The sequence below is a fragment of the Anabrus simplex genome, chromosome 5, assembly GCF_040414725.1.
Source record: "Anabrus simplex isolate iqAnaSimp1 chromosome 5, ASM4041472v1, whole genome shotgun sequence".
NCBI classification, from domain to species: Eukaryota; Metazoa; Arthropoda; class Insecta; order Orthoptera; family Tettigoniidae; genus Anabrus; species Anabrus simplex.
Window position 1 is genome coordinate 363,989,355 of NC_090269.1, and position 27,026 is coordinate 364,016,380.

Consider the following 27,026-nt stretch of genomic DNA (forward strand, 5'->3'; position numbering starts at 1 on the left):
CTGTCACGGCTGCGGGAAGCCAAGTACGTATATAAAAATGTACGATGCCAATTAGTATAACCGAATGAGCACCCGTACTCCAGCTAAGATCTTGGTAAACAGTTGATTTGAAAAAACAATTGTAGAGAGAAGAAAAAAATGTAGTAAAAAGCGCAATATCGGAAAACAAATGAAAACTTATATGCACAGTGCGCTATTTAAAAAAAAAAAAAAAAAAAAAAATTTAGGTTATGATTGAAGTAGTCGAAGTTGGCGCAAGACAAAAATTTTTGAAAGAGGAGAATAAATTAAACGAGGAAGAGTGATAGTGAAATAAGAGAAAGAATAAAAGAAAGAAATTGAAGTTAGATGGTAATGAGGAAAGATAAAATGGGGAAATGAAGGAGGGGTAGTTTAAGGTGGGTTAGGAGGGTGGGTTATTGGAGGTAGAAAATGTGGGTGGGAACTATGTAAGACATGGGAAATAGAATTGGGGTTTTGGAATTTGGAATTTTTGAGAAGAAGAATTAGGAAGTCAAAAAGGATATTGGGTTTTTCAGAAATGTCGTTTAAATTGAAATTAGGGTTGAAGTACTGGTCAAGGTGGATAAAGCAATTTTCAGTAATGTTTAAGAGGGGGCCTTTGTTAATGATTTTAAGTATGTTTATGTCATTGTCAATACTGGTGAAATTATGTTTGGAGTCTTGTATGTGCTGTCCTATGGCAGAGAATCTGTTGTATTTAATGGCGTTGACATGTTCAGAGTACCTGATATTGAAGTTGCGGCCAGTTTGTCCGACGTAGGAGGAACTGCAGTTGTTGCATTTAAATCTGTATACACCAGATTTAGAAAAGGCATTAGACTTATTTAGAGATTTAGAGTTGTGTAAGATATCAAGACTTCTATTGTTAGTTCTAAAAGAAATTTTCATATTATGTTTTTTAAAGATATTAGTTATTTTATAAGCATCCTGAGTAAAAGTGAAGGTGGAAAAAGCAGTTGGTTTTATTGTGTCTTTAGATAAAGTGGTTTTTGGACGGTGTTTGAATTTGTTGATGATGCGGTTAATGAAGGAGTTGTTAAAGCCATTAAATTTAGCAATGTTGCGGATGGTGTTTAATTCATTATTTAAATCTTTTTTGGACATAGGGGTGTTGAAGGCACGAAAAATTAAGCTGTTATAAGTAGCACGTTTATGAGCTTGGGGGTGCGAAGAATCTTGTCTTATTGTAGTTGCTGTTTGGGTTGGTTTTCTGAAAATTTTGTAAGATAAAGAAGAAGGATGTCTAGTAATAGTTAGGTCTAGAAAATTAAGAGTTTGGTTGTGTTCTGATTCGAGGGTGAATTTAATGTTAGTGTCTAAGTTGTTGAGATGAAGAAGTGTAGAGGCTGCGTTGGTTGATTCCTCATTTAATATTACCAATGTGTCGTCGACATATCTCGCCCAAAAGAGGATGTTGGAGAAATTATTATTATTATTAATTCTTGTGTTTTCTAAGAAGTCGAGGTAAATTTCAGCAAGAATGCCAGAAGCAGGTGAGCCCATAGCCAAGCCATCTTGTTGATAAATGGTGTTGTCAAAGGTAAAATAATTATTGTTGAGAACTAATTTTAAAATAGACATGAAGTCTTGAATTTCAAGTTTGCTTAGGTTACTGAATTTGTTTAGGTTGTTGTTTATAATGGGGAATAATTTTGGAATTGGAATACTAGGGTACATGTTGACAATGTCAAAAGAATGGAGAGAAAAATTTGGTTGGATTTCAAAATTTTTTAATTTGTTGATTAGATCAGAAGTGTTTTTGATAGATTTGTTGGATAAAAATCGATAATTTTTTAGTAAAAATGTTTGGATGAATTTAGAAGTGTTGTATAGGGGACTGGGTCTGTAATTGATAATTGGACGGATAGGAATGTTAGTTTTGTGAATTTTAGGGAGGGCTTTGGCAGTGGGTAGTCCAGGGTTCATGTTTATTAGTTTAGTTTTTTCTTGATCTGTGAGGAGAAAGGAAACGTTTTTTAAAGTATGTTTGAGTAGGCGTTGGATTTTTGTGGTTGGGTCTTTTTTTATTATAGAAAAAGAAGGGTCACTGAAAAAGTTTTTGGTTTTATCTAAGTAGTCAGTTTTATCCATTATGACAGTAGTGTTGCCTTTATCAGATTTGGTGATAATGAGATTATTGTCATTGATTTTCTTTTTAAGATCTGAAATGGTTTTATTATCTTTAATTAAATTATTATTATTATTATTATAATTAATAAGAGAAGTGTTTTTGTTATTGTTAATGAAGATTTTTTCAAGTTTCCTTTTTACTTCATATCTGATTTCATCTTGTTCATCTGTTGGCATTTTGTTAATGGCTATTTCAGATTCAATAATTAAATTGGTGGCTACATTGAAAGTGTTAAGATTGGGCCAATTGTGTTTGAAGCCCTTCGAAAGGATTGAGTTTTCATCATCACTCAGAGTTGTTTTAGATAGATTTACGATGGGAGGATGGAATTGTTCAATAGTTTTGAAGGGTGTGTTACGGTTCTTAAACTGGAATTTATGTGAAGAAGAGTTGTTCTTGAGAATTTTGAGTTTTTTCTCAAGGGTTTGTTGTTTGATTGACAGTACATGAAATAATTTATCGTCTACTTGAGTTAGGAAGAGGTTCCATTGTGCACTCGGGAGAAGATTAGCAATTTCTAGATGTGTTTCGTATAATCTGTTGTTTAAAAATGATTTTTTCTTGTATAAGAAACGAATTTCGTTTTTTAGCCAAATTTTGTTGGTTATTTTTTGGGTTTTTAACATGTGAGGAGAAGAAATGTTTTTTCTGGTACAACTTTGAAGAAATTTGGGGGTAAGATTGTAGGATATGCATTGTTTCAGGAAGTCGATGTCTTTTCTTAATTTAGCGATCTTGATCTTAAGGCCCATGTAAGAGAAGGCTTTTTTTTTTTTTTTTTTTTAAATAGCGCACTGTGCATATAAGTTTTCATTTGTTTTCCGATATTGCGCTTTTTACTACATTTTTTTCTTCTCTCTACAATTGTTTTTTCAAATCAACTGTTTACCAAGATCTTAGCTGGAGTACGGGTGCTCATTCGGTTATACTAATTGGCATCGTACATTTTTATATACGTACTTGGCTTCCCGCAGCCGTGACAGGTTCTGGACCTTCGAAACGTTCTCCACTCTACTTTGGTGTTTGGCCGCAGCGCGTGACCTTGAGTGTGCCACGTAGTCACCGGGAGCTGGCGGCTTTCATCTACAGATCTGTTCGTCTGCGAATTCAAGCCTTTTTGATCTTCGCAAGTTGATTGTTAATGTTGTGACTTTGTGCAGAACAGAATGTGATGTCGTGTCTTTGTGCCTAACAGTGAAAAACTGACCTCCAACATTCTTAAACATTTTACATGTTTTTTATGGCTGATGATGACCTAGACTAAGGTCGAAACCGGTCCCATTTAAATAGAAATGTGATTGCTACGTTTCTTTCTTTTGAGTATTGAATAGGTTGAACCTCCAGTTATTTAATTTTTAACATCAATAATTTCAATACGGAACAATGAAATTTTTATCTTTAAATATAGACTCTGTAACATACAGGGTTTCTGTACAGTTCTTACTTACTTTCCTTGTCCAGGACTCGCACTCAATTTATCCATCTGTCTGTGGGAAACATAAGATCTACCTGAGTTCAGGAGTCACTCATCTCATGGTACATGAGTAGGTGTATTGGGGATTGGATTTCTCCTCAGTCACATATTCCATTTGCAGCATAGGTCTACTTCACAAGATTGCTTCGGCACTTCGACACCGCTGTCTTCTTAATGTCCTCCAGGTGGCATTCAGTAACTGATGCCCCCTACTCCGTTCTTCTATAGAAATATAGCCTTCCTGAATTGAGGCTGTTTCCTTCCAGAGCAAAACAGGCTGGATCTCTAGTTTTTTCTGCAGGGGCACTGTCCACTAAATAAAGCTTCTCCTGGAGTACTGGGGTGTGTCACAGTTGGCAACGGTTAATCTTCTTGAGATGATGGTCAACTTTAGTTGGGCCTCCCCTTTGTGAAGATGGTAAGTGCAGACTTGTCTTTTCTCCAGGTTAGGCTTCAGATAGTTTTGGTTGTAATAATTAGCTTATCTCTCAAGAGCACTGGCTAACTTTATCTTCACTTCTTCTAAAGTCCTTCCATGTGCACACATTGTCACACCGAGCTCGATAGCTGCAGTCGCTTAAGTGCGGCTAGTATCCAGTAATCGGGAGATAGTGGGTTCGAGCCCCACTGTCGGCAGCCCTGAATATGGTTTTCCGTGGATTCCCATTTTCACGCCAGGCAAATGCCGGGGCTGTACCTTAATCAAGGTCACGGCCACTTCCTGGGCCTTTCCTATCTCACCGTCGCCATAAGACATATCTGTGTCGGTGCGACGTAAAGCAAACAGCAAAAAAATAGCACATTGTCACATTGTCCACAGAGCTGAAGTGCCTTGCATCTAGATGGTTTGGGTGTCATTCGTATAATATCAAGGACCATGCATTGCCCTGAGATTGTACAGTTTCTGGTTTCTCCATCGGCTTTTCTTCCGTTGCAGCGTAACATGGGACCTTCTGTTCTACAGCATAGCATGTATGACATTCGTTGGTCATATGACTTTGGTGACACTATGAGCCTCTTATGGTTCACTGTATCATGTGTTGCATTAAGATCTATGAAGGCTACACCAGAGACCAGATTTTTCTCATATCCATCTTTGATATGCTGAGTCAGGATCAGAACTTGGCTGCTGCATATTTTTCCAGGTCTGAATCTGTTGTGCTCTGGGATCAGTTGGTCGTCAATGTGTGATGAAATTCTTCAAGTTCTATACAGTAATACTGCCAAATGTACACTCAAGCTTATTGTACTGGTGCTCTTTACCCTTGTGACAACTTGCTTTTTAGAAGCAAGAAGAAATAATAATATTGATGTTGGAATCCATTTCTTTTTCTGTGTTTGTCCTGTGCTCCTAGTTCATTTTTTACCACCTGTATTTATCTCATGTCTCTTTCCTCTTCTTCTTCTTTTTATCCAGCTTTCTTACTGTGCTATATTTCCCATATGAAGACAAGATGGCTCCTCATTGAATGTTAAATGTGCCCCTGTGAAGTTGGAATAAGCTCATCAGAGGGCTGAGATGAAATAGATGTAGACAAAATGTGTTTCATGAGGCGGCAGCCCATTTGTGTGAAGTTGGGCGCGTATGAAGATGTGGAGATTGTCCTTGTACTTTTGATCTTTGTCTCCTCTTTCTGTTGCTCCCTCTTCTCTGACTGGCCTTTTTTTTTTTTTTGTGTGTGTGTGTTTGTCCTATTACGTGCTCTTTTTCATATTTCCATCTTTTTATACAGTTCTTGATTTGTGCTTTGTTCATTCCTTTCCATTACTTATACACTCATAAGCAATTGAATTAGCGATACCTGGCTGGTAGTGTTTAGCAACCCCATCTTTCGTCTTGATGATGGCAGTGATGCAACATGACATGGACTCCACAAGACACCAGAAGCGTCGGTGAGCCATACTGATCCATGACCTCTGCACAGCCTTCCATAATCCATGAAAATTGGTTAGTGCAGTGTCCAGGTCACGCACATCGCTCTTGAAAGCATACCAGATGTGCTCAGTGTGATTGTGATCAGGGCTCCTCAGAGGCCAGGCAAGCAAGCATCTTCACATCCATGAGTGCTCATCGAACCAATTGGGCACAATTAGGGAATGGTGGCCTGGAGCACTGTCTTGCTGTAGGTATAGGTTACCTGCAGGGTGCTGGGGGCGAATGAAGGGGGTGAATATGATCTGCCAGCAGATTCGTGTAATGTTCGCCATGTACCAAGGGTATTACAAGTTGTCCATTTCATGACCGTATCGATGAATATAATCAAGAAGTTAGTAAAATAACCACCTAATCAATACTTTATTATTGTCTCAGGCAAAATTGAATCTGAAGAGGACCACTAAGTGGTCGAAACATGTCCTGTAAGTGCTAATTTATATTCAATTTTGCTTGAGGCAATAATAAAGTATCGATTAGGTGGTTATTTTACTAACTTCTTGATGTACCAAGGGTGTTATTTCATTCCACCGGATCTGTCCACATACAAAGATTTTGCCGCCACTGGCCTGAACTGTACCCTGCTGGCAAGAAGGATCCATTGCCTTATGTGGTTGATAATGCACTCATGTCTGATCATCAACGTGTACCATTGGTACATCGACTTGTCTGTCCAGATAACCTTTTTCCTTGCTTCAAGCGTCCAGTGGCAGTGTTCCTTTGCCCATGACTGTTGTTGTGATGGGTGATGGGTGTTGAGCAGAGGCACCTCGTTGGGACACTTCTTTATCCCATGGCGAGGAGATGGTTCTGGATGGTATGTCTGGTCACACATCATTGTTGTCCAGCATTGAATTGATGAGTAATCTGCTGCACTATGGCCCGTCTATCCACTCTTATTTTCGGACCTAGCCAACAGCGACCCCTGTCATCAGTGTGTTGTACACCACGATAGCTGATGCTGCTGGCAGTGGTTTCGCCCGAATCCACGTACTCATGATACACTCTTGGTGTGTGACCCTCGGAAAGCCCAGTGTCTATGCGACTTCAGAAATGAGTGGCCCATACATCTGACACCGACAATCTGACCGGCATCAAATACGCTGAGGTCTTGTGTCTTACCCATCCTGTAGTCAACTGTTATTCATACAGCCCATATGAGATCTGATGACTTTGCTGTTTTTTGCCACACCTGTGTATTACATTCGCCGGGCCGAGCACAGTGCCACTACCATCAGCCATCTCTAATTCAGTTCCTCATGAGTGTATTTTCCTTAACATTTACTTTACTGAAATTGATGAAGGTATTTTTTCTGATTGCAGGTAAAGGTACTGTCTTTCACTGGTCAGAAAGTATCATTATCCATGAAGGATGTTGATCAGGAAACTGGTGAAGATCTTAATCCAACTAGCAACAACATGCTGATGGGCAGGGATAGGTAGATTGATGTTTATTAATTATGTAATTACTGTAATCATTGGTAATGATGTTGAGTAAGCTTTTTGTAGCATTATTTTTAAACGGGAGGAAGAAATTTATGATTAAAAACTATTTTTGGGAAGTCTTATTAGTAACCCAAAATGGAAACAAGTGTAATACAAAGATTTATGATGATATAGTAATGTTTAAGCTCTTTCATTTAAATATGGGGCCCTTTCAAATTTTTTGTAATATTTTAGGGATGAAGAACAAGCACATCGGAATCCAGATCGTCCCACATCACTGCTTGAACTTCAGGGTTCCATCCTAGAAGAGGACGAGACTCATAGCCGGAAACGCGTTCATCGTATCTCTTCACCTGAGAAGTGGGAAATCAAGCAGGTCTGTTTATCATAGCTGTTCTATTTCCGTCTCTGATTTTATGATATTTTTCCATTGTATTTCTACTCTTATGACATTGCCATGCCATCTGCATTCCAATATTACTATGTAAGCATTGGTTTCGTGTTGTCTAACACTCTTCAGAGTAAGTTTAACATCAAGTTAAATTATATTCCTGTAGAAACATATATTCTCCATTTTGACCTATTTGAATATAGAAATTCTGTATGAATAAAATATTTCAACTGTCATTGGTTTTAAGATCTCAGGGTGCTGGAATTTCTCCCTGGAAAGTAGTATTTCAGCATTCAAAAATAAGTAGTGGTGGTGGTGGTTGTAATTGTTGATTTAATGGCCCATGTATCATTGTCAACAATCCCTACTGGTAAGTCTGCTGACATTTAAACACTTTTAAATTTTAGCCACTTATGCCAGTTCCACAACTGTGAGCATAGATTGTGAAAGCTTATCCTGCATATAGCTCTTCTTTACACAGCTGGTCTGAGTTTAAAAAATTCTAATCAAAGTGTACTGCATCCCTTTTGAAACAATATGTTTTACACTGCGCCCCCCTTGCTTTTATAATTTCCTCCAATATTTTACATTTGATTTCCATACCTTTTTACTTGTTTTGTACATGAAATTGTAATTTTTATTAAAACTAGGATTCTGTTTAAATATGTGAGACTTATTTACTGTATTTACTTGCATATTAGACCCCCCCCCCAACTTTTTGAGACAAGAAAATTTAAAAAACATAAAATCAAGTAATGAAACAGTTGTCATAGAAGAACAAGGATTCTGCTTTTTAGTGGAGTCTTTCATAGCGCTACAATAATGGTCCAGAATAGTATTTCACATGTTAATGAATCAGTGATGTTATAACCAGGGCTCAGATTTTTTATAACTACATTTAAAAAATTGAAATACATACATTTTAAGCAAGCCTCGGACCTATGGGAGTAACGGAGTCCCACTCCCATTTGACAGGCGAGGGACTCCTTGGAAACAACTTGGCGAACAAAATGGAATTCGATGGGGAGCTATCAGTATAAATGGGGCTTATGGGAGAAAGAAAGTAGAACTGGCTGAGTCAGTAAAGAGAATGCATCTGGATGTGCTAGGAATAAGTTATATTCGGTTAAGGGGAGATAACGAGGAAGATAGGAGATTATAAAGTGTATTTGATGGGTGTTAGAAAGGGAAGGGCAGAGTATGGGGTAGGGTTGTTTATCAGGAATACCATTGCACACAACATAGTTTCTGTTAAGCACGTAATTGAGCGAATGATGTGGGTAGATTTGGCAGCTGGAGAAATTAGGACGAGAATTGTCTCAGTGTATTCACCATGTGAGGGTGCAGATGAGGATGAAGTTGACAAGTTTTATGAAGCATTGAGTGACATCATAGTCAGGGTCAACCGCAAAGATAGAATAGTGCTAATGGGCATTTCAATGCGAGAATTGGAAACAGAATGGAAGGATATGAAACGGTGATTGGTAAATGTGGGGAAGATATGGAAGCTAATGGGAATGGGAAGCGTTTGCTGGACTTCTGTGATAGTATGGGTTTAGCAATTACGAATACATTCTTCAAGCATAAGGCTATTCACTGCTACATATGGGAGGCTAGGGGTACCAGATTCATAATAGACTATATCTTAACCGACTTCAAATTCAGGAAGTCTGTTAGGAATGTACAAGTTTTCCAGGGAGTTTTTGATGATACAGACCACTATCTGATCTGTAGTGAACTAAGAATCTCTAGGCCTAGGATAGAGAAAGTGAAATCTGTCTGCAAACGAATAAGGGTAGAAAATCTCCAGGACAAGGAAATTAGACAGAAGTACATGGATATGATTAGTGAGAAGTATGGAAGAGTAAACAGGTTCGGGATATAGAAAGAGAATTGGTGGCATACAGGGATGTTGTAGTAGAAACAGCAAGGGAATGCCTAGGAACAACTGTGTGTAAAGATGGGAAAAAGCCGACAATTTGGTAGAATGATGAAGTGAGAGCAGCTTGTAAACGTAAAAAAGAAGGCTTATCAGAAATGGCTTCAAACAAGGGCTGATGCCGACAGGAAATTATACGTAGATGAAAGAAACAGAGTGAAACAAATAGTTGTTGAATCCAAAAAGAAGTTGTGGGAAGATTTTGATAACAACCTGGAAAGGCTAGGTCAAGCAGCAGGGAAATGTTAAAAATTCTTAGGAATGGAGGGGAAAAAGGAAATGAACAGTGTTGTGGGATCCCAGGGAATCACTGGAGAGGTGGAGGGAATATTTTGAAAATCTTCTCAACGTAAAAGGAAATCTTCTTGCTGGTGTTGTTAACAGACAAGCTGATAGGGAGGAGGAAACTGATGTTGGTGAAATTACGCTTGAGGAAGTGGAAAGGATGGTAAAGCAGCAGGAATAGATGAAATTAGACCTGAAATGGTGAAGTATAATGGGAAGGCAGGGATGAAATGGCTTTGTAGAGTAGTAAGATTACCATGGAGTGTTGATAGGGTACCTTCAGATTGGACAAAAGCAGTAATTCCACCCATCCATAAGCAGGGGAACAGGAAGGATTGAAACAACTATCGAGGTATCTCATTGATTAGTACTGTATACCAGGCAAAGTATTCTCTGGCATCCTGGAAGGGAGGGTGTGATCATTGGTTGAAAAGAAGTTGGATGAAAACCAGTGTGGTTTCAGACCATAGAGGGGCTGTCACAATCAGATTTTCAGTATGCGCCAGGTAATTGAAAAATGTAATAAGAGGAATAGACAGCTGTATTTATGTTTCATAGATCTATAGAAAGCATATGACAGGGTACCGAGGGGAAAGATGTTCAGCATATTGGGGGATTATCGAATTAAAGCCAGATTATTAAAATCAATCAAAGGCATGTATGTTGACAATTGGGCTTCAGTGAGAATTGATGGTAGAATGAGTTCTTGGTTCAGGGTACTTACATTGGTTAGACAAGGCTGTAATCTTTCACCTTTGCTGTTCGTAGTTTACATGGATCATCTGCTGAAAGGTATAACGTGGCAGGGAGGGATTCAGTTAGGTGGTAATGTAGTAAGCAGCCTGGCCTATGTTAATGACTTGATCTTAATTGCAGATTGTGCCAAAAGCCTGCAGTCTAAGTGAGATTGAATCAAGGTCTAGTAAAGCTAATGCAGTGAGCTCGCAGTATTCTGTATTCTGTAAGAAGGAAGTCAGTTCCCATATGAAACTATCCTTACATCTATCTGTTTTCAGACCAACTTTGCTTCACGGGAGTGAAAGCTGGGTGGACTCAGGATATCTTATTCATAAGTTAGAGGTAACAGACATGAAAGTAGCAAGAATGATTGCTGGTATAAACAGGTTGGAACAATGGCAGAAGGGTACTCAGAATGAAGAGATCAAAGGCTAAGTTAGGAATGAACTTGATGGATGAAGCTGTATGCATAAACCGGCTTGGGTGGTGGGGTCATGTGAGGCGAATGGAGGAGGTTGCCTAGAAGAATAATGGACTTTGTTGTGGAGGGTAAGAGGAGTGGAAGGAGCAAGACAACAATGGTAAGACTCAGTTTGTAGTGATTTAAGGATAAGAGGTATAGAACTAAATGAGGCCACAGCACTAGTTGCAAATAGAGGATTGTGGTGTCATTTAGTAAATTCGCAGAGTCTTGCAGACTGACCGCTCAAAGGCATAATGGTCTATGATGATAATAAATGTATGTAGTGTATGTAATGTAAATACACATTTTAAAAATTTTCTATAATTAAATAAATACCTGTTTTTCAGTTACTACCACATAATATTTACATTTTTAAAAATCAATATGCTAGATCTTTCAGTTGATTTCATTTCTGTTTTGTGTTTCTTAAATGGGGAAGAACCTGTGAGCTATCTAATCTTGATATAAATATCTGCTGCCCTGATTGCAGAGTGTATGTTATATTATTTCTGCATATCAGCTTCCAGCTGTGTGTTTCTTATTTTATCGGTCGCACTCACGTAGAAGCCGGGGATTTCCTTATCCATAGCCATTTTGCAGCATGTGTCCGACCTTCCTCCCAACTGCATGAGACCAGATCAGAATCACTTACATGTTGTTCGTTTTCGGTGCTGTGAGGTGCAAGCCAATAATAGTACAATGCCTAAAGTAAAAGCAACAAGAATTTATAGTCTGCAGCAGTATGTTGCAGAATTTAAGGATAGTTTTAGTTCAGATGGATGTGTCCTGTTCTGCCAACCATGTGGGAAAGCAATAAAAGCTGAACAGCTTGTAACACCTTGAGGGTAAGAAACATATCGCTGCAGTTTTGTGCCTGGAGAAGAAACAGCCTCTAATTTTTTAGTGATACGGTTCCAGGTTCTTCTGCAGGACCTAATACATTTTCAGTTTATTGTGATGATTTATGTAGGGCATTTTTGTCAGCCGACATACCTCTTTCTAAGGTAAATAATCCAGTGTTAAGGAAGTTTCCTTCCAGTTATTCAAATCTTGACACTCTTGAAGAGTCAACATTGAGAATAAAGTATCTTCCCAAGTGTTACCAACAAACTCTACAACAAATTCGTTCAATGTGTGAAAATGAGAAGATCTGGGTTATGTTAGACGAAACTTCAGACTCTACTGGCAGGAAAGTTGGAAATTCATTGTTGGGGTATTAAAAAATGAAGAAGTGATTTCGAAGAAATTTTCTCTGTTAAAATGCCAACAAATGACTACTGCGAACCATGTGATGATTGCAAGATTATTTAGTGAAGCCATGCAGATTTTGTGGTCAGGTGGTGTTGAAATGTGACCATGTTTTACTGTTATTGAGAGATGCTGCAGCATATATGAAGAAGTCAGCAGCAGGTCTTGTTGTTAGTTATCCTAATATGATGGATGTTACATGCATTGTGCATAGTTTACACAGACTATGCGAAGAAATTAGAACAATATATCCTAATGTGGATAAATTGATTTCTAATGGGTCATTAATTCACTGAGAAGAATTCACGTATTCAGGACTAAAAATCCCAACATACCACTGAGACCTACCTCAGTAACAATGCGATAGAATCATGGCTCATGGCAGTCCAGTATTATGGAGCATTATCCAGTATTTTGATGGTTTTACCTCGGTTCTTAATGTATGGGACAAAGATGATGCAACTTCAATTGGAATCCTTCAGGGAATGTTAAGTGACACAGTGGTAAAAAATGATTTGGCATATTTATCTGCTGACTTGTATTTCCTTAGTAGCACAATTGACTACCTTGAAAAGGACATTAGTGGTTTCAAACTATGTGCTAAATTTTGAATGTGTTAGATGGACACCGAGAAGAGTGTGAGCAACATGCCCTGCTATAAATTTGCCAGACTGACATCTTATGATGCTGAGCGCTGATTTTCCCAGTATATGTCAGTGTTTTGAGATAATGGTTGGTCATTTGTGGTGGACAGTTTGAGGATGAATCTCATTGTTTATTGTAATTCTTCAGCAATCAGTGAGGCATAGCATACATAAATTGCATTCGGGGGTACTGCATATTGTTTATATTCACATAAATAAACTGAATTATAATTAAATATTTTTACTTTTTTGTCACATATTTCAAGTATTTTTAAAACATTAAAAACATTTCCTAATTTTTAGCAGCAGACACACCGGATGCAATGATCTATTCTACCAAAGTGGTTAAAGGTCTGGGTCTTTTTTGCGCAAGATGGGAAGCAGTTCTAAAACAGATCAATAGATGTAACATCCTCCACAAAGCTTCCAAGAAGAACATTACAGCAACGAGAAACCTCGAAGTCAAAACTGCACATTGCGCATCCACCCTTAACATCGAATGCCTCACTGAAACTGCTGCTAAATTGCAGATACGTTATGGCCTGCTGGACACCATGAAACTCAGGAGATCTTTCGGAGACCAGGAATATAAAAAATGGTGACTATTTAACCAGAAAGGCAAAGGCATATGCCTATATCAAGAGTTTACTCCACCCAACCAATGGATAAGAAAACAAGCACTGAGGGGAAAGATGCTCTCAAAATAACAGCGAATGTAGCCCTTGTCCGCACCATACCAGGCAGATCCAAAGACGGAAACCACTTCAAGATGATGCAGTTAGATTGAAACTTTTGCACGTCTTAGGATCTTGCCCATTCGGCGAATGCCTATGAAACACCATCACGTCTGGTTGTCCATGGCCGATATGCTCCATGGAAAAAGGTATTTAGTACATGAAGAGGTCCATGGTCTTGCAGTTGACAGTGGAACAAGACAAATCAACATGATCGCCTTCAAACCCAGAAGCAAAAAAGGTTTCGTTCTCGATTCGACAATCAAGATTTGAATCACATGCACAACAGCCCGCTGAAGTTGATAAAAATAAAAAAAGAGAATGTATTCACGAACCATTCGCTATTACCTCAATAGGTACAACCTTGAGGATATCGAGGTCATAGGCTCATGCTGGGTGCAAGGGGCACCATTCCTAAGCTACTGGTCACTGGTGCGCCAATGAGACTATTGTGAGCTGCGGTATGCATACATTAAAAGCCTCGATATCAATCTTGAGGCATCACCTCTACACCCTACCCAATTAATTAAATCAGTTAAAGTATTTTTCTTTTGTATTTTATCTGTTTCTTCTTTGTCACTAAAGATCATTCTCTCTATATTATCATTGAAATAATTGTTTATCTTTTATTCTATATTGTAATTAGTTTACTAAATTTATATTGTGTGATATTCTTTGTTTGTTTGGCAACTTCAATCGTTTGAGGTAGAATAAATATTATATTGATACTAATGCAGATGGACAGCATTGAATGTAAATGTGATTTTTTTTTCTCTGAATTATTCTGCAGTTTCAAGAACAGTACTCTTGTATAGTGGGTATTTCCATTCCTTTCCAGATGTTGGCTGCATCGTGCGTAGACAAATCAGAGTTGCCTGACTTTGATGATGAGACAGGACTGCTGCCAAAGGAAGAGGATGAGGAGGAAGACATTGAAATTGAAATGGTGGAAGATGAGCCTCCTTTCCTTCAGGGTCATGGACGAATGTTGCATGATCTCAGCCCAGTTCGCATCGTTAAAAACCCTGATGGCTCTCTAGCACAGGTAAACAAATACATATATAATTTGTCTCAACAATGTTGAGTTGTTTAGTTCTGAGGATTTTATATTGATGTATGTACAGTAAAACCTTGTTAATTCAAGGTCGTTGGGGCACTAAAATTGGACTTTGAATTACGTGATTTTGAATTAAGCGCCACTAACTCGAAATTCAGAAATGCCAACCCCGGCTACATCACAAAATATTCTAAGAGCCTTTATATCATGCAGTCACCTTGATTCACAGTTAAACCTTTCAAATGCCATGGAGAAAAAAAAAAATCTGAAATGTATCCAACAAGGTGCATTTTTGAAAAATGCTCTTGGACAACGCCATACACTGTCAAACGTAACCTCACACCCGGGAAAAATAGAACATGATTCAATGACAAAGAGTACTGTAATCTACTGTATATGCACGATGCAATTTAAGCAAATAGGTTATAACTTACTTGATTTAAGTGCAGTATAAAGCACTTGCGCAGGGGAGCCTACAAGACTGTCCTGATTGGAAACACAACACCAACAAAACAAACATTAAAAGCCCAGACATATATTTAACACAAACATCAAGAATAATAAATAACCTTGTACAGCACCTGAATAGTTCGCAAATGTTTAATGGTTTAGTACGTTTTTTTTCCACACATTAGGCTTATTGCCTTTTAAAGAAAGAATGTAAGAGAGGTTGCTTCTTTTTTTTTTAATAAACACTAGCTACGAACTGCTCCATATAGGTCGTAGCCTTAATTGTAGCATCGTCAGCATCACTTGCACTTATCACAGAATCCAACATGGCTAGGGCAGCAAGTACATCATTTTTTGACGGAATAGTTGCCGCCTGCGCCGTATCTTCATTGTGTTCAACATCAGCTGTAGCTGCATTTCCCTCTGGCATCACGTGATCACAGCTGATCATCATGGCGGGATCCCGCTCTTCTGAAGTAATCTCCAAATGGTCTATGGCGATGTATTCGGAGAAAGTCATACCGACATCGGACTTTTGCCGTAACTCCTCCCATTCATCTTCATTGTCATCTTCTCCTTCTTCTACTTCATTTAAAAACCAAAACCACACTTGATGAAGCCGTTCTTGATTGTTGATGAAGGAATAGCGTCCCAGGCAACTGTCACACTCTGCATTGCATCAATCACGTTCCACTTGTGTATTTCTCCTGCCGGAATATTTCTAACAACCTCACGTAGAAAGTAACACACCAGTCGCTTTCTGTAGGCATGTTTCACATATGAAATTATACCTTGATCTGGGGGCTGCAAGTAGCTGGTAGTGTTGGCCGGCAGAAAAAAAGAAGGCACACATGTTTTAAAAGTAAATTATGTTTGTGTGCAGCGCACTGATCCAACAACAGAAGTATTTTTCTGTCCTGGTATGCCCTTTTGGGCTCAAGGCATACCAGCCACTCCTCCAAAATTCTGCCTGTCATCGAGGAATTTTTAGACGACTTGTGTTTGCACGGAAAATGCTTGATGCCCTTAAACCATTGTGGCTTCTCAAACTTGCCTACGACGATGGGAGGAAGTCTCTCGCTTCCGTCCGCACAGAAGGACTGTGATCCTATCCTTGTTTAAGATTTCCCACCATGGCACTTCTCTCCTTTAAAATCATAAGTCCGTTTGGGCTCGGCATGAAAAAACAATGCAGTCTCATCAGCATTGAAGATATTGTTCGGTGCATATGAATTAATTATGTTAGCCACTCTTTCTCACCAACTGTCTGCATCACTAGTGTTCACTGATTCTGCTCCTCCGCACACTGCCTGCCATGTGATATTGTGCCGTTCCTTAAAACGCTTAATCCACCCATTTGAATACTGAAACTCAAGCCCCATCTTTAGCGCCAGTTCATTCACCTTCCCCTTAATAATCTCACCATCAACATGGATATTGTTCGCCCGAACATGTGGAAACCACTGATCAATTTATTGTACTTCCTAATCAGAGTGTTTAGCTCCTCGATGCGCATTCGCTTTGCTGTATTTACACCCTGAATTTCTTGAGCTTCTATGCTCTCACTTTTTTTTTTTTGAAATGTTGAAAGCGTGGACACAAGAATTCCAAAGTCTTTAGCTATTTCAGTTTTGTTTTTTGTCCTTTGTCGACCTCCATTATAATTTTCAATTTCTCGCTGAGTGTCTTGGAAGAATACTGACGCTTAGCCATCTTGCAACACAAAAAAGGAACGCACGTGCTCTAAACTAAAATACTGTAACAATAAACTAAAATATAACAACTTTGAAGTTTATAACTGCGCACTAAAATGTAAAGTGAGTAACTACAGTAAAATGTCATTGTAACGAACGCCAGTTTAACGAAATGTTCAGAATAGCAAAATTATTTTTAGGCCCCTTTCCTTTTCCCTATTTAATAAGTGTTAAAGTATTTCATTGTAACTAATTCCAAACTTTCAGAATAACACATTAAAATGTAACCTTTTTCTTCAAAATATAATTGAAAATCATCCTGTTTAAATCACCGGGTATATCGCACAACATATTTCTGTACAGCTAATACCAGACGTCACACTCTGTACAACACAGGCGAAACTACCCGATTACGAAACAGGGTGAAAGTAAGCAAACACATCGCAATTCTGATGAGCAGATTGCTTACCCAACAGCACATGAAGATTATCTTAATCAGTGGTGGTGTACCGGTATTGAATGTCATTACAGTAAAGCCTTGTTAATTCAAAGTCATTGGATGCAAAAACCGGACTTCGAATTAATCGTCAACTCTTAATTCAGAAGTGCCAACCCTTGTTGCATCACAAAATATTCTAAGACCTGTTACTGCATGCAATTAACCTTGATTTACAGTTTAAACCTTTAAAGTGTCATGGAAAAAACTATTTCCAAAATGTATCCCACAAGGTGCATTTACAGTATTCAGATAATGCACTCGGATAACTCACTGACAAACATAATCTCACGCAATGAAAAAAAAAAAAAAGCATGATTCAAAGACAAGGAGAAATCTATGCTGGCTCTCATGTGCAAGTGCTTTATTCATTGGATTACTGTATTGCATGCATTTTATATGCCCTGTACTTGCACGGAAAGTGCCCGACACCATTAAAACATCGTGGCTTATTGAAGTTTCCTATGACGAGGGGATAAAGTCTCTCGCTTCAGCGTGCATTGCAACACAGTACAATGACCCCAACCCGGCTGGTAGTTCTCTCCTTTAAAATCATAAGTCCGTTTGGGCTCGGCATTAAAAGAAACAATGCAGTGTCATCGGCATTGACAATATCATTCGGTGCATACGAATTGATTATATGAGCCACGTGTACTTCCTCCTAAAACAATAATCACCACCACCACCTCGCCAACTGTCGGAATGGCCAGTGTTCGCGGATTCTCCTTCTCCGCACACTGCCTGCTACGTGATATTGTGGTGTTCCTTAAAACGCTGAGTACAAATGAATTACGATTTCACTCGAACCTAGCAAATATGAAGCACACTGTAGACACACCAAAGTGAGTGAAAATGCGGGAAGCTACCCTGTACGTTCCGGAAGACTCGTTCTATCATGACACGGAAAAATAAAATACTATTTAAAAAAAAATGTAAAGGCAGTTTTGAATTAAAAGTCTGAATTTCGGTAATGGGGCTGACATTGTTCTTCGAATTATGAATTATCTGTATTTCAAATTAAACAACTGAAATAACATGCAAAACTGTACCTCATGTTTCCGGGAACGAGATCTTCATGTAAATATGCGAAATTTTGAAATAACCGATTTTGAATGATCAAGGTTCTACTGTATGTAGGATTAATTTCTTATGCACAAAAAGCAAATTAAAGCCAATTTTCTATTAATAAAAATACCGGTGTCTTCAAATATTGAGGTGAGTGGATTGCAGTATTCGCGTTTACATGATATGGTTCAGGTAGCCATTTTCCATACATATTGGTCGAGCTGGATATAGATTTCAAAGTAATCAATACGTAAGAAGTAACACTATTGGCTGGGTAGGAACACACATTTACAGTCAACCAATGAACGTTACGGTTTTATATCTCTACCTTCAGTACTGCATTCCGTTTATTCATGTCTCACGAGGCGTTCGTTGTTTATCTTTCATTCGTGAAGCAACGTGTCTATTAGTGTGCCTGTTAACTCTTTCACCAATATGGATCAGAAGAAGCAAAAGCAGTTTTCTTTAAAAGAAAAATGTGAAATACTTTGGGAAATGGAGAAAGGTGGAAAACAAGGAGAAATAGCGAAGAAGGAGTCCATAGAAATAAAGTATTAGAAGAGGAATGGTGGAAAGATCGAGTAAGGCGGATGGCTTTATTATACTACCCTACCCAGAGAGAATCTGGAGAAGGGAATGGATGAAGAAGAAGAAGTAACAAAAGAAATTGTTTCATTATTTCAGATTGCTTTGTGCTTTGTTGAACAAAGCAATAGATCTACACCAGCTGATGTTGATTAAACGGTGGCACGATATAGCTGCATGACAGCACTGCACCAAGAAAATTCAGAAGAAAATCGCTGATTTTATACAATGAGTGACATTATGTAAACATTTTAATGTTAATATGCAGTATGCACCTTTGCTTAACAGAGTTTATGCATTTTTATTTCAACATTTAATTTCAAATTTCATCCGAAAAAAACGTGTCAACGGAAGTGACTCCGCCCCCTGTTCTGCTGTATACAAAGAGCAGGAAATTTGTTATAGATGTTGGAGTAATTCAGTATCAAACCAAAAATGAATTGAATGTGACCTTGATTTTTAAAATTCTTTTTAAACTTTAGCCTATTGATGGATGAAAAGGGATGTACCCATACAGTTTTATTTTCCCGAAACTTGTTTATGTATCTTCACCTTTATTCTAAATAGAAATATACAGTAAAGCAGGAGCACTATCACATAAATACTCACATCCCCATCATTAAGGAACCTTACATTCAACTTTGGTCATTTAATTTTTTTTTTTTTTTGCTATTGGCTTTACGTTGCACCGATACAGATAGGTTTTATGGCGACAATGGAATAGGAAAGGGCTAGGAGTTGGAAGGAAGTGACTGTGGCCGTAATTAGGGTACAGCCTGGTGTGAAAATGGAAAACCATCTTCAGGGCTGCTGACAGTGGGATTCGAACTCGCTATCTCCCAGGTGAAAGCTCACAGCTGCGCGCTCCTAACCACATGGCGGTCATTAAATTCAAGTTGTTTTGTTTTTCATGAAGAAAATTTTAGTTATGTTTAACTTGTAGATATTTTGTCTTTTAAAATCTAAAATCACATTACTGCATTTTGGATTTTAAAAATGTATAGGCCTGTGCTAAATTTTAGAATGGGAGAAACAAGTACATTTACAATATGTTTCATTGTCGTGCTAGACTCTGTGTTGTATAGCAGCAGCTCTGCAAATTGTGTTGTATGGATAGATGAAATTTTTTCTGCTTTCCAATTTCAGCAGGATGGCAAGGTTGAACAGTCATTGAGGGCCATTTTGACAGACCTTCAGTCTTTTTGTGGGAAATGTAAGATAAGCAGAAAATTAGGTAAACACAGGAAAAGTAAAGAGAGAAGTAGAAATGAGTGTAGAACAACTGGGGTTGATGAAAAGAAAGAGAGAGCGAGGCTGTCTATATCCAAACTGTGGTGTATGAAGATGTGTAATTTCCTTTTGTAATTTTTTTTTTCTTTTGGTTCTGTTGTGCCCTTTTTGCACGTTGACCTGTCATTGTATATACGGTATCCTATTACGTGTTCTTCTCTTTCTGTATATGGTTTGTCACTTGTTTGTCCTCAGTTTTTCTCACATTGAGTGAAGGATGTACAGGTACAATACGTAAGATTCAGAAGTGAATATGGTCTATTATTATCTGTACCTGACAGACAGGGGTATGGTAAAAGGTTCTGGTATGCTAGCATTATCTTTGGAAAGCCATTCCACTTTATTTACAGCACAGCCACTTTTCACAGAGGGTGTCTTCCTTCCTTGTTTAATGAATTAATGACCTTAAGTTAAGTATTAATCTTAAACATCTTTCACCAGTAGAGGATCTGTTGTCTGTCTGATGTCTTTGTATAATGGTCTCAACTTTTTTGTTTTATTTTTACTTGATACATTCCTGTCTTCATTCTCTTTATCATCATCATCATCATCATCATCTTCTTCTTCTTCTTCTTCTTCTGCTTTTACAGACTTATTGGATAATTTTATATTATGTTTTTATGGCAATATTTTCAAAATATTATCAATCATGGAGACTTTAATTCTTGAGAATGATAGCATTGTTATTATTTAGTTAATATTTCTATCTTGCAGGCAGCGATGATGCAGAGTGCATTGGCAAAAGAACGACGTGAAGTTAAGATGCTTCAGCGTGAACAGGAAATGGACTCTATTCCTACTGGTTTGAACAAGAACTGGATTGATCCTTTACCTGAAGGTAAGTTTATCACACTTTTTTTCTTATAGGAATTTGTTTTTTATTTTCAAGATGGAAAAATAATCCTTTATTCATTGAAATAGAACATAGAACCTTTTTGTCTTTATGACCCCTGTAAAAAGTTGCAATATTTTTGGAAATTAAGGTCAATATAACTATTCTTCTTGTATGTGCATTTTCAACTTTTCTTCTTTCATGCATTCTTTCCATGATTTTAGCAACATCAGATACGGTTATGATTCCTATATAATTATTTCATACTTTCTTATGTCGTTTCTTGAAAATAACAATTATGACCCCCTAATAGCAGTCTTCCACGACTTGTAGAAATTTATCATTGGCAGCAGCTGTTACTCATTTCCAAATATATGATTTCTCCTGCTTAAAATCCACTTGCACTCAATGCTGTTTGTTCTTGCACCTCTGATGACTGAACAAGCCAATTTCACTACGAAACAATTGTCCACACAGATTATACTTGAGGATTAGGGGAGGACTAGTCTGCCTCTTTTTCCCTGTAACACTCTTGCTCAAACAGGCAGAGGTGATTTGGTGTCAAAGCAAAAGATTCTTGGCAAGTGTGTCCCTAGTTTGAGGAATAATGTTTGTGACCTTCATTATTTGTTTAAACTGATCCTTATTATGCTTCAAATGGCACCACAGGGTTTTGTGCCCGAGAAGAGTTCACCTTATTGAGCGAGTTGGCCGCACTGTTAGGGTCACATAGCTGTGAGCTCACATTCAGAAGATGATGGGTTTGAATCCCACTGTCAGAAGCCCTGAAGATAATTTTCCGTGGTTTCCCATTTTCACACCAGGTAAATGCTGGTGCTGTATCTTAATTAAGGCCATGGCCACTACCTTTCCCATCCTTGCGTTGCCAAAAACATTTGATGTGTTACAGCGGTGTGTACTCAGCTACCTAATTCGTTGGATAAAATGGCTGTGAATGTGGTTCAGAGTGGGCCAAACATCATCCGGATCCAGGGTCTTATAACCTACGCTAAACATCAATAAACTAGTCTACTTGATAGAAACGATAAGATGAAGTCGCACATATTTATTAAAGTATGAATTAAGGAAACTGTTAAAAGAAGCTGTAATTCTATTAAGATGATGATGATGATGAAAATTTGTGATTCTTAAGAAGGGTGGTGATTTTATTCTTATTCTCTGTATCAGTAATATCGAGTCCAGCTGTTTGGAGATCCTCTTGAATTTCTTTAATCCAATGCCTTCCTGTCTTCTTTCACAGATTTCTCATCACTAGTTGTCGTAAAATCCTGTTTTCTGGTAATTGTAAGATGTGAAAGAAATAAGAGATTCTTTTCTTCTTCATTGTGCTGGTAACTGGGTCAATCTCTCGATAGACAGTTTTATTGGGGAAGATTCTCCAGACTCCTTCAACCTGCTACTTTGTATTTATGCAAGTTCTAATAATTCTTCTTTCAGTTTTGAGGAGCTGATCAGTTCTTCTTTCATTTTTAATTTGGAACAAGGTTTCGAAAACATAAGTGGCTTCAGGCAAAGTTACAGTTTTGTAGTGTTGGCTCTTAGTGTCTATTGAAAATTATTTTTTGTTATAAGTTGACCAAGTTAGAAATTGTGCTTTTTTCATTTTGTTGGTTCTATTTATCCATGTTGCTTTCTCACTTAAGTTGTGTATAATGATTTCTCCAAGGTATTTAAAGTGTAGGACTATGTTAATTTTTGATCATTTATGATGACTTCTTTTATGTCAAGGGGTTTCATTGGCATGATCTCAGTTTTCTCAAAGGATATTTGTAATCCTATTTTTAATGAAATTTTCTGGAGACTGGTGATCTGAGCACAGACTTCTTCCATGTCAAGGGCTAAAAGAACTAAATCACCTGCAAACCCTAGGCAGTTCGTTCTTATTGAGGGTTTTGCTCCAATTTTGATTTTAGGTGGGTTTTCTTTTTGCCAAATTTTCTTGATGTAATATAGAGCCACATAATACAAACACATAATTAAAAGATTGCAGTGCAGGGTCCATGAACACTCATTAATAACATAGTCATACACAGGATAAAGGATGCAAGGTTGGTTGTAGGCTAGAACTTGTTGCGGATGGACATTGGTTACGTCAACTATGTGATATATTGTATTCTTTGTATTTGTATATACAGTAGTTACCTTTTTTACTCTGTGATGTGTGTGTGTGTGTGTGTGTGTAAATAATAATAAAACGTGGTATTGTGAACACGATGGTGAAGTCCTCTTATAATTAAGTAGTTACAATTTACATAACAGAACTTACGGACTTTGATTCCCTTTCTTCTTCTTCTTCTTCTTCTTCTTCTTCTTCTTCTTCTTCTTCTTCTTCATTTAGTAAATTCACAGAGGCTTGCAGACTGAATGCTGAAAGGCATAACAGTCTATAATGATAAATGTACGTATGTATGTATGTAAAGAGTGCCTTGGACAAAATCTTATACGTAATTAGTAAAAGAGAAATTCCCCTATAGTTGTTTGGGTGATTTATTCCCTTTTTTGTGTAGTGGATGTATTAATGTTGATGTCCATCCTGCTGGTAAAGTGTCTCTTGTCCAGATTTCTTTTATGATTTCTGTTAAACATTCTATCATATTGTCACTAGAACATTTCCACAATTTAGCAACTATAATATCTTCCCCAGGTGCTTTGTAATTTTTAAGTTCCTTTATTTTTTTCTTTGATTTCCTCTTTTGTTGGTGGTTTTGAGTCTGGTTGTATTGTTGTTGTATTATCAAAATTTAATTTCTCTTCTGGTGGATCGCTGTTATATAGTTCTTCAAAGTATTCTGCAAGTATCCTACATTTTTCTGTGTTATAACTAGAGACGAGAATTATGGGCACTAAAAACAGTTAAAATAGGCAGGCATATAGGCTCTTAAATTAGCCAAAATAGGCGCTAACGTGTAAAATAGGCAACAAAATAGGCATGAAAAAAATACTTATAATTTAATAACACTACTTATAATTTAATAACACACTCAATAACTATAAAAGGAATTTACAGCAAGCAACTTTCAATGTTTTCCGGTAACAATCTTGTTCTCCTTTCGGGCAGAATGTTTTGTACTGAGAGAAAGATCTCTCAGCATCACAGGAAGTGATTGGACAAAACTTCAGTGAAGCCACTTCATCTGGTTTTATTTCAGCTGCTTCATCTGCCTCACCTCGTAGCACCCTGGCTACTTTTACCGTCGCTTTTCATAATGGATTCTGCTGCAGGACTCTTATGTAACTTTTTGCTGACAGCGGCTACCTTCCCAGAGGTTCGGTCATAACTTCTCCTGTCTTCTTCCACAACCCTAAATGACTCAACCACCGGGCGAGTTGGCCGTGCGCGTAGAGGCGTGCGGCTGTGAGCTTGCATCCGGGAGGTAGTAGGTTCGAATCCCACTATCGGCAGCCCTGGAGATGGTTTTCCGTGGTTTCCCATTTTCACACCAGGCAAATGCTGGGGCTGTACCTTAATTAAGGCCACGGCCGATTCCTTCCAACTCCTAGGCCTTTCCTGTCCCATAGTCGCCATAAGACCTATCTGTGTCGGTGCGACGTAAAGCCCCTAGCAAAAAAGAAAAAAAAAGACTCAACCAGGGAAAGCCACTCTTATCCAATTCAGTGATTGCTCCCGGCAGCTTGCTGAAGTTTGAAGATGCTCCAGTTTATGCAGGGGGATATTAGCTGCCACCATTGCAGTGCGCATGTCTATAGAAAATTGTTGTTGGTCGCTGTTCACAGTGTACTGGTAGAAAAGCTGCGATGACAACGCTTTTTGTACTTGTGTCAAATGCATCACGGTATTTCATTGTTGATCTGTATAGTATCTTTTCACATTTGATCTGAAAAATAATAAAATTGACTTAAATTACAATGTTCCTATATCTTAAATTTCTACAGCTGGGCTAATTGGCAACTCTGCTTAGTGTATAACATGTATGACATGCATTTGTTTTATAAAAAACTGGACTATTGGTGGTGATGTTTCTAGAAGTATAAAACTTTAAAGTAGGAACAAGCAAATTCGTAATTAAGTGGAAATATGTCCTCAGAAATGTTCAGTTGTAATCTGGCAGTTTCCTGTCGAGTTCACCAGGTGAAAAAATAAGAAAAATGACGTGAAAGGATACCTGAGTAGTGGAGAGGAGAGATCCTTCCTATATGCTTGCCAGGTACTCACCAAGCTCCCCCTAGCAGTATTCTTACTTATACAGAAGATTTAAAATGGAGGCACTATAAATCTCCGATTTGTGAACATTTCTTTTGTTACTATTCGCTGGCTTTGGTCAGCCAGGTCAGCTGTCATAAAAACTATTTTCTGTTGCCTGCAATAGATCCGGCATCATGTGTGTCCATTAGGCTACCACCCTCGTTGAAAATTAGAAAACCGCATGATTTGAAATTGTGGTGACATGCACTCATAACCTTACTTTATGTCACAATTGAGCAAGATTCTAGATCGGATGCTAGAGCTTACGCACCCCAGACTCTCTTTGCTTGCCCCCCTCCCCACAGCACAACGGTTACTAACCGGACCTCACCAATAAAGACTAATGGTCTTTTCCCTGGCCTGATCTTGTAAAGATAGTCTTTGGAGCCTTGCAAAACATGCTGTGACATCGTCCTATCTACACCACATTCGATCTTCAAACTATGTTTCGCGAAGGCTTAGTGGAAGTGTAATAGAGTTCACTAGAGCCTACACGTAGCGCTGGTGAAAGTTACTCACGATTTTGTAAATGACATTTCGGTTGTAGCCCGCTTCTGTGGTGTAGTAGTTAGTGTGATTAGCCGCCACCCACGGAGGCCCGGGTTCGATTCCCAACTCTGCCTTAAATTTGAAAAGTGGTGTGAGGGCTGGAACGGGGTCCACTCAGCCTTGGGAGGTGAACTGAGTAGAGGTGGGTTGGATTTCCACCTCAGCCATCCTCGAAGTGGTTTTCTGTGATTTCCCACTTCTGCTCCAGGAAAATGGCGGGATGGTACCTAACTTAAGTTCGCGGCCACATCCTTCCCTCTTCTTTGCCTGTCCCTTCCGATCTTCCTATGCCTTCACAAGGCCCCTTTTCAGCAGAGAAGGTGACGCTGTCTGGGCGAGGTACTAGTCCCCCGACCCAAAGTCCAGGACACTGCCCTTGAGACAGTAGAGGTGGGATCCTTCGCTGAGTCTGAGGGAGAAACCTACCCTGGAGGGTAAAGAAATTAAGAAAGAAACAAAGAAAGAAAATATTTCAGTTGTAAATCTCTATTTTCAAAGAAAATACCGATTTTTAATGTTCATGCATTCTATGACAAGAGACCACCGGCGTTCTAACTCCTCGTTCAGTAATTAAATGATTATTTATATTTTAGCAATATAAATTATTGAAAATTCACGTCTAATACAGCATTGCAACAAAACAACTTTCCACGATACATAAATTATTAGGCATATAAATGCTACAGTGAAATGCGATCATAATTCAGTCACACACACACACACACAAAAAAAGATAACAGAAACAAACCAACTTACCTCCTTACAGCAAGCTTGGCAGAAGACTACCCTTCCATCCGCAGTGAAACTGGGATCCCCTGTGACCCATCACTTTAGCCAGTAGGACGATGATTTTTCTTTGCAATAATATTTTTTTTACGTCATGCCGACACAGATAGGTCTTATGGTGACGATGGGATGGGAAAGGCCGAGGAGTGGGAAGGAAGCGACCGTGGCCTTAATTAAGGTACAGCCTGGTGTGAAAATGGGAAACCATGGTAAACCATCTTCAGGGCTGCCGACGGTGAGGCTCGAACCCACTATATCCCGGACGCAAGGTCACAGCTGCGCGCCCCTAAGTGCACAGTCAACTCACCCAGTATTTTTTCTTTGGGCATTGTCACAGACAAACTTCTTCACAATAAATCGCAACGTCCTGAAGGTAAAGCGTACGCGTACAAAAGTTCACCTCGAGAAAGAGGTATAAGGGATATGGGTTGTGCAACTTACTTCATAGTACTCGCATATGTCTTAGAAGGTTGGAGGGTTTGAAGACTTCCAGGTCATATTGTTCCTAGTTTCTCCTGATGGAAATATCCCAAGAACTATTTCTGGT

General features: G+C 38.4%; 1 protein-coding gene across 1 annotated transcript in view; it reads left to right on the top strand.

The window, feature by feature from the left end:
• The window catches only part of pea (ATP-dependent RNA helicase pea), a 149,527-nt gene that overhangs the window by 39,008 nt on the left and 83,493 nt on the right, over positions 1-27,026 (top strand). The window contains exons 6-9 of the mRNA XM_067147677.2: positions 6,886-7,001; positions 7,243-7,384; positions 14,289-14,495; positions 20,802-20,925. Of these exons, the coding sequence (XP_067003778.2) occupies positions 6,886-7,001; positions 7,243-7,384; positions 14,289-14,495; positions 20,802-20,925 (589 nt within the window). The remainder of the gene's footprint in view (positions 1-6,885; positions 7,002-7,242; positions 7,385-14,288; positions 14,496-20,801; positions 20,926-27,026) is intronic.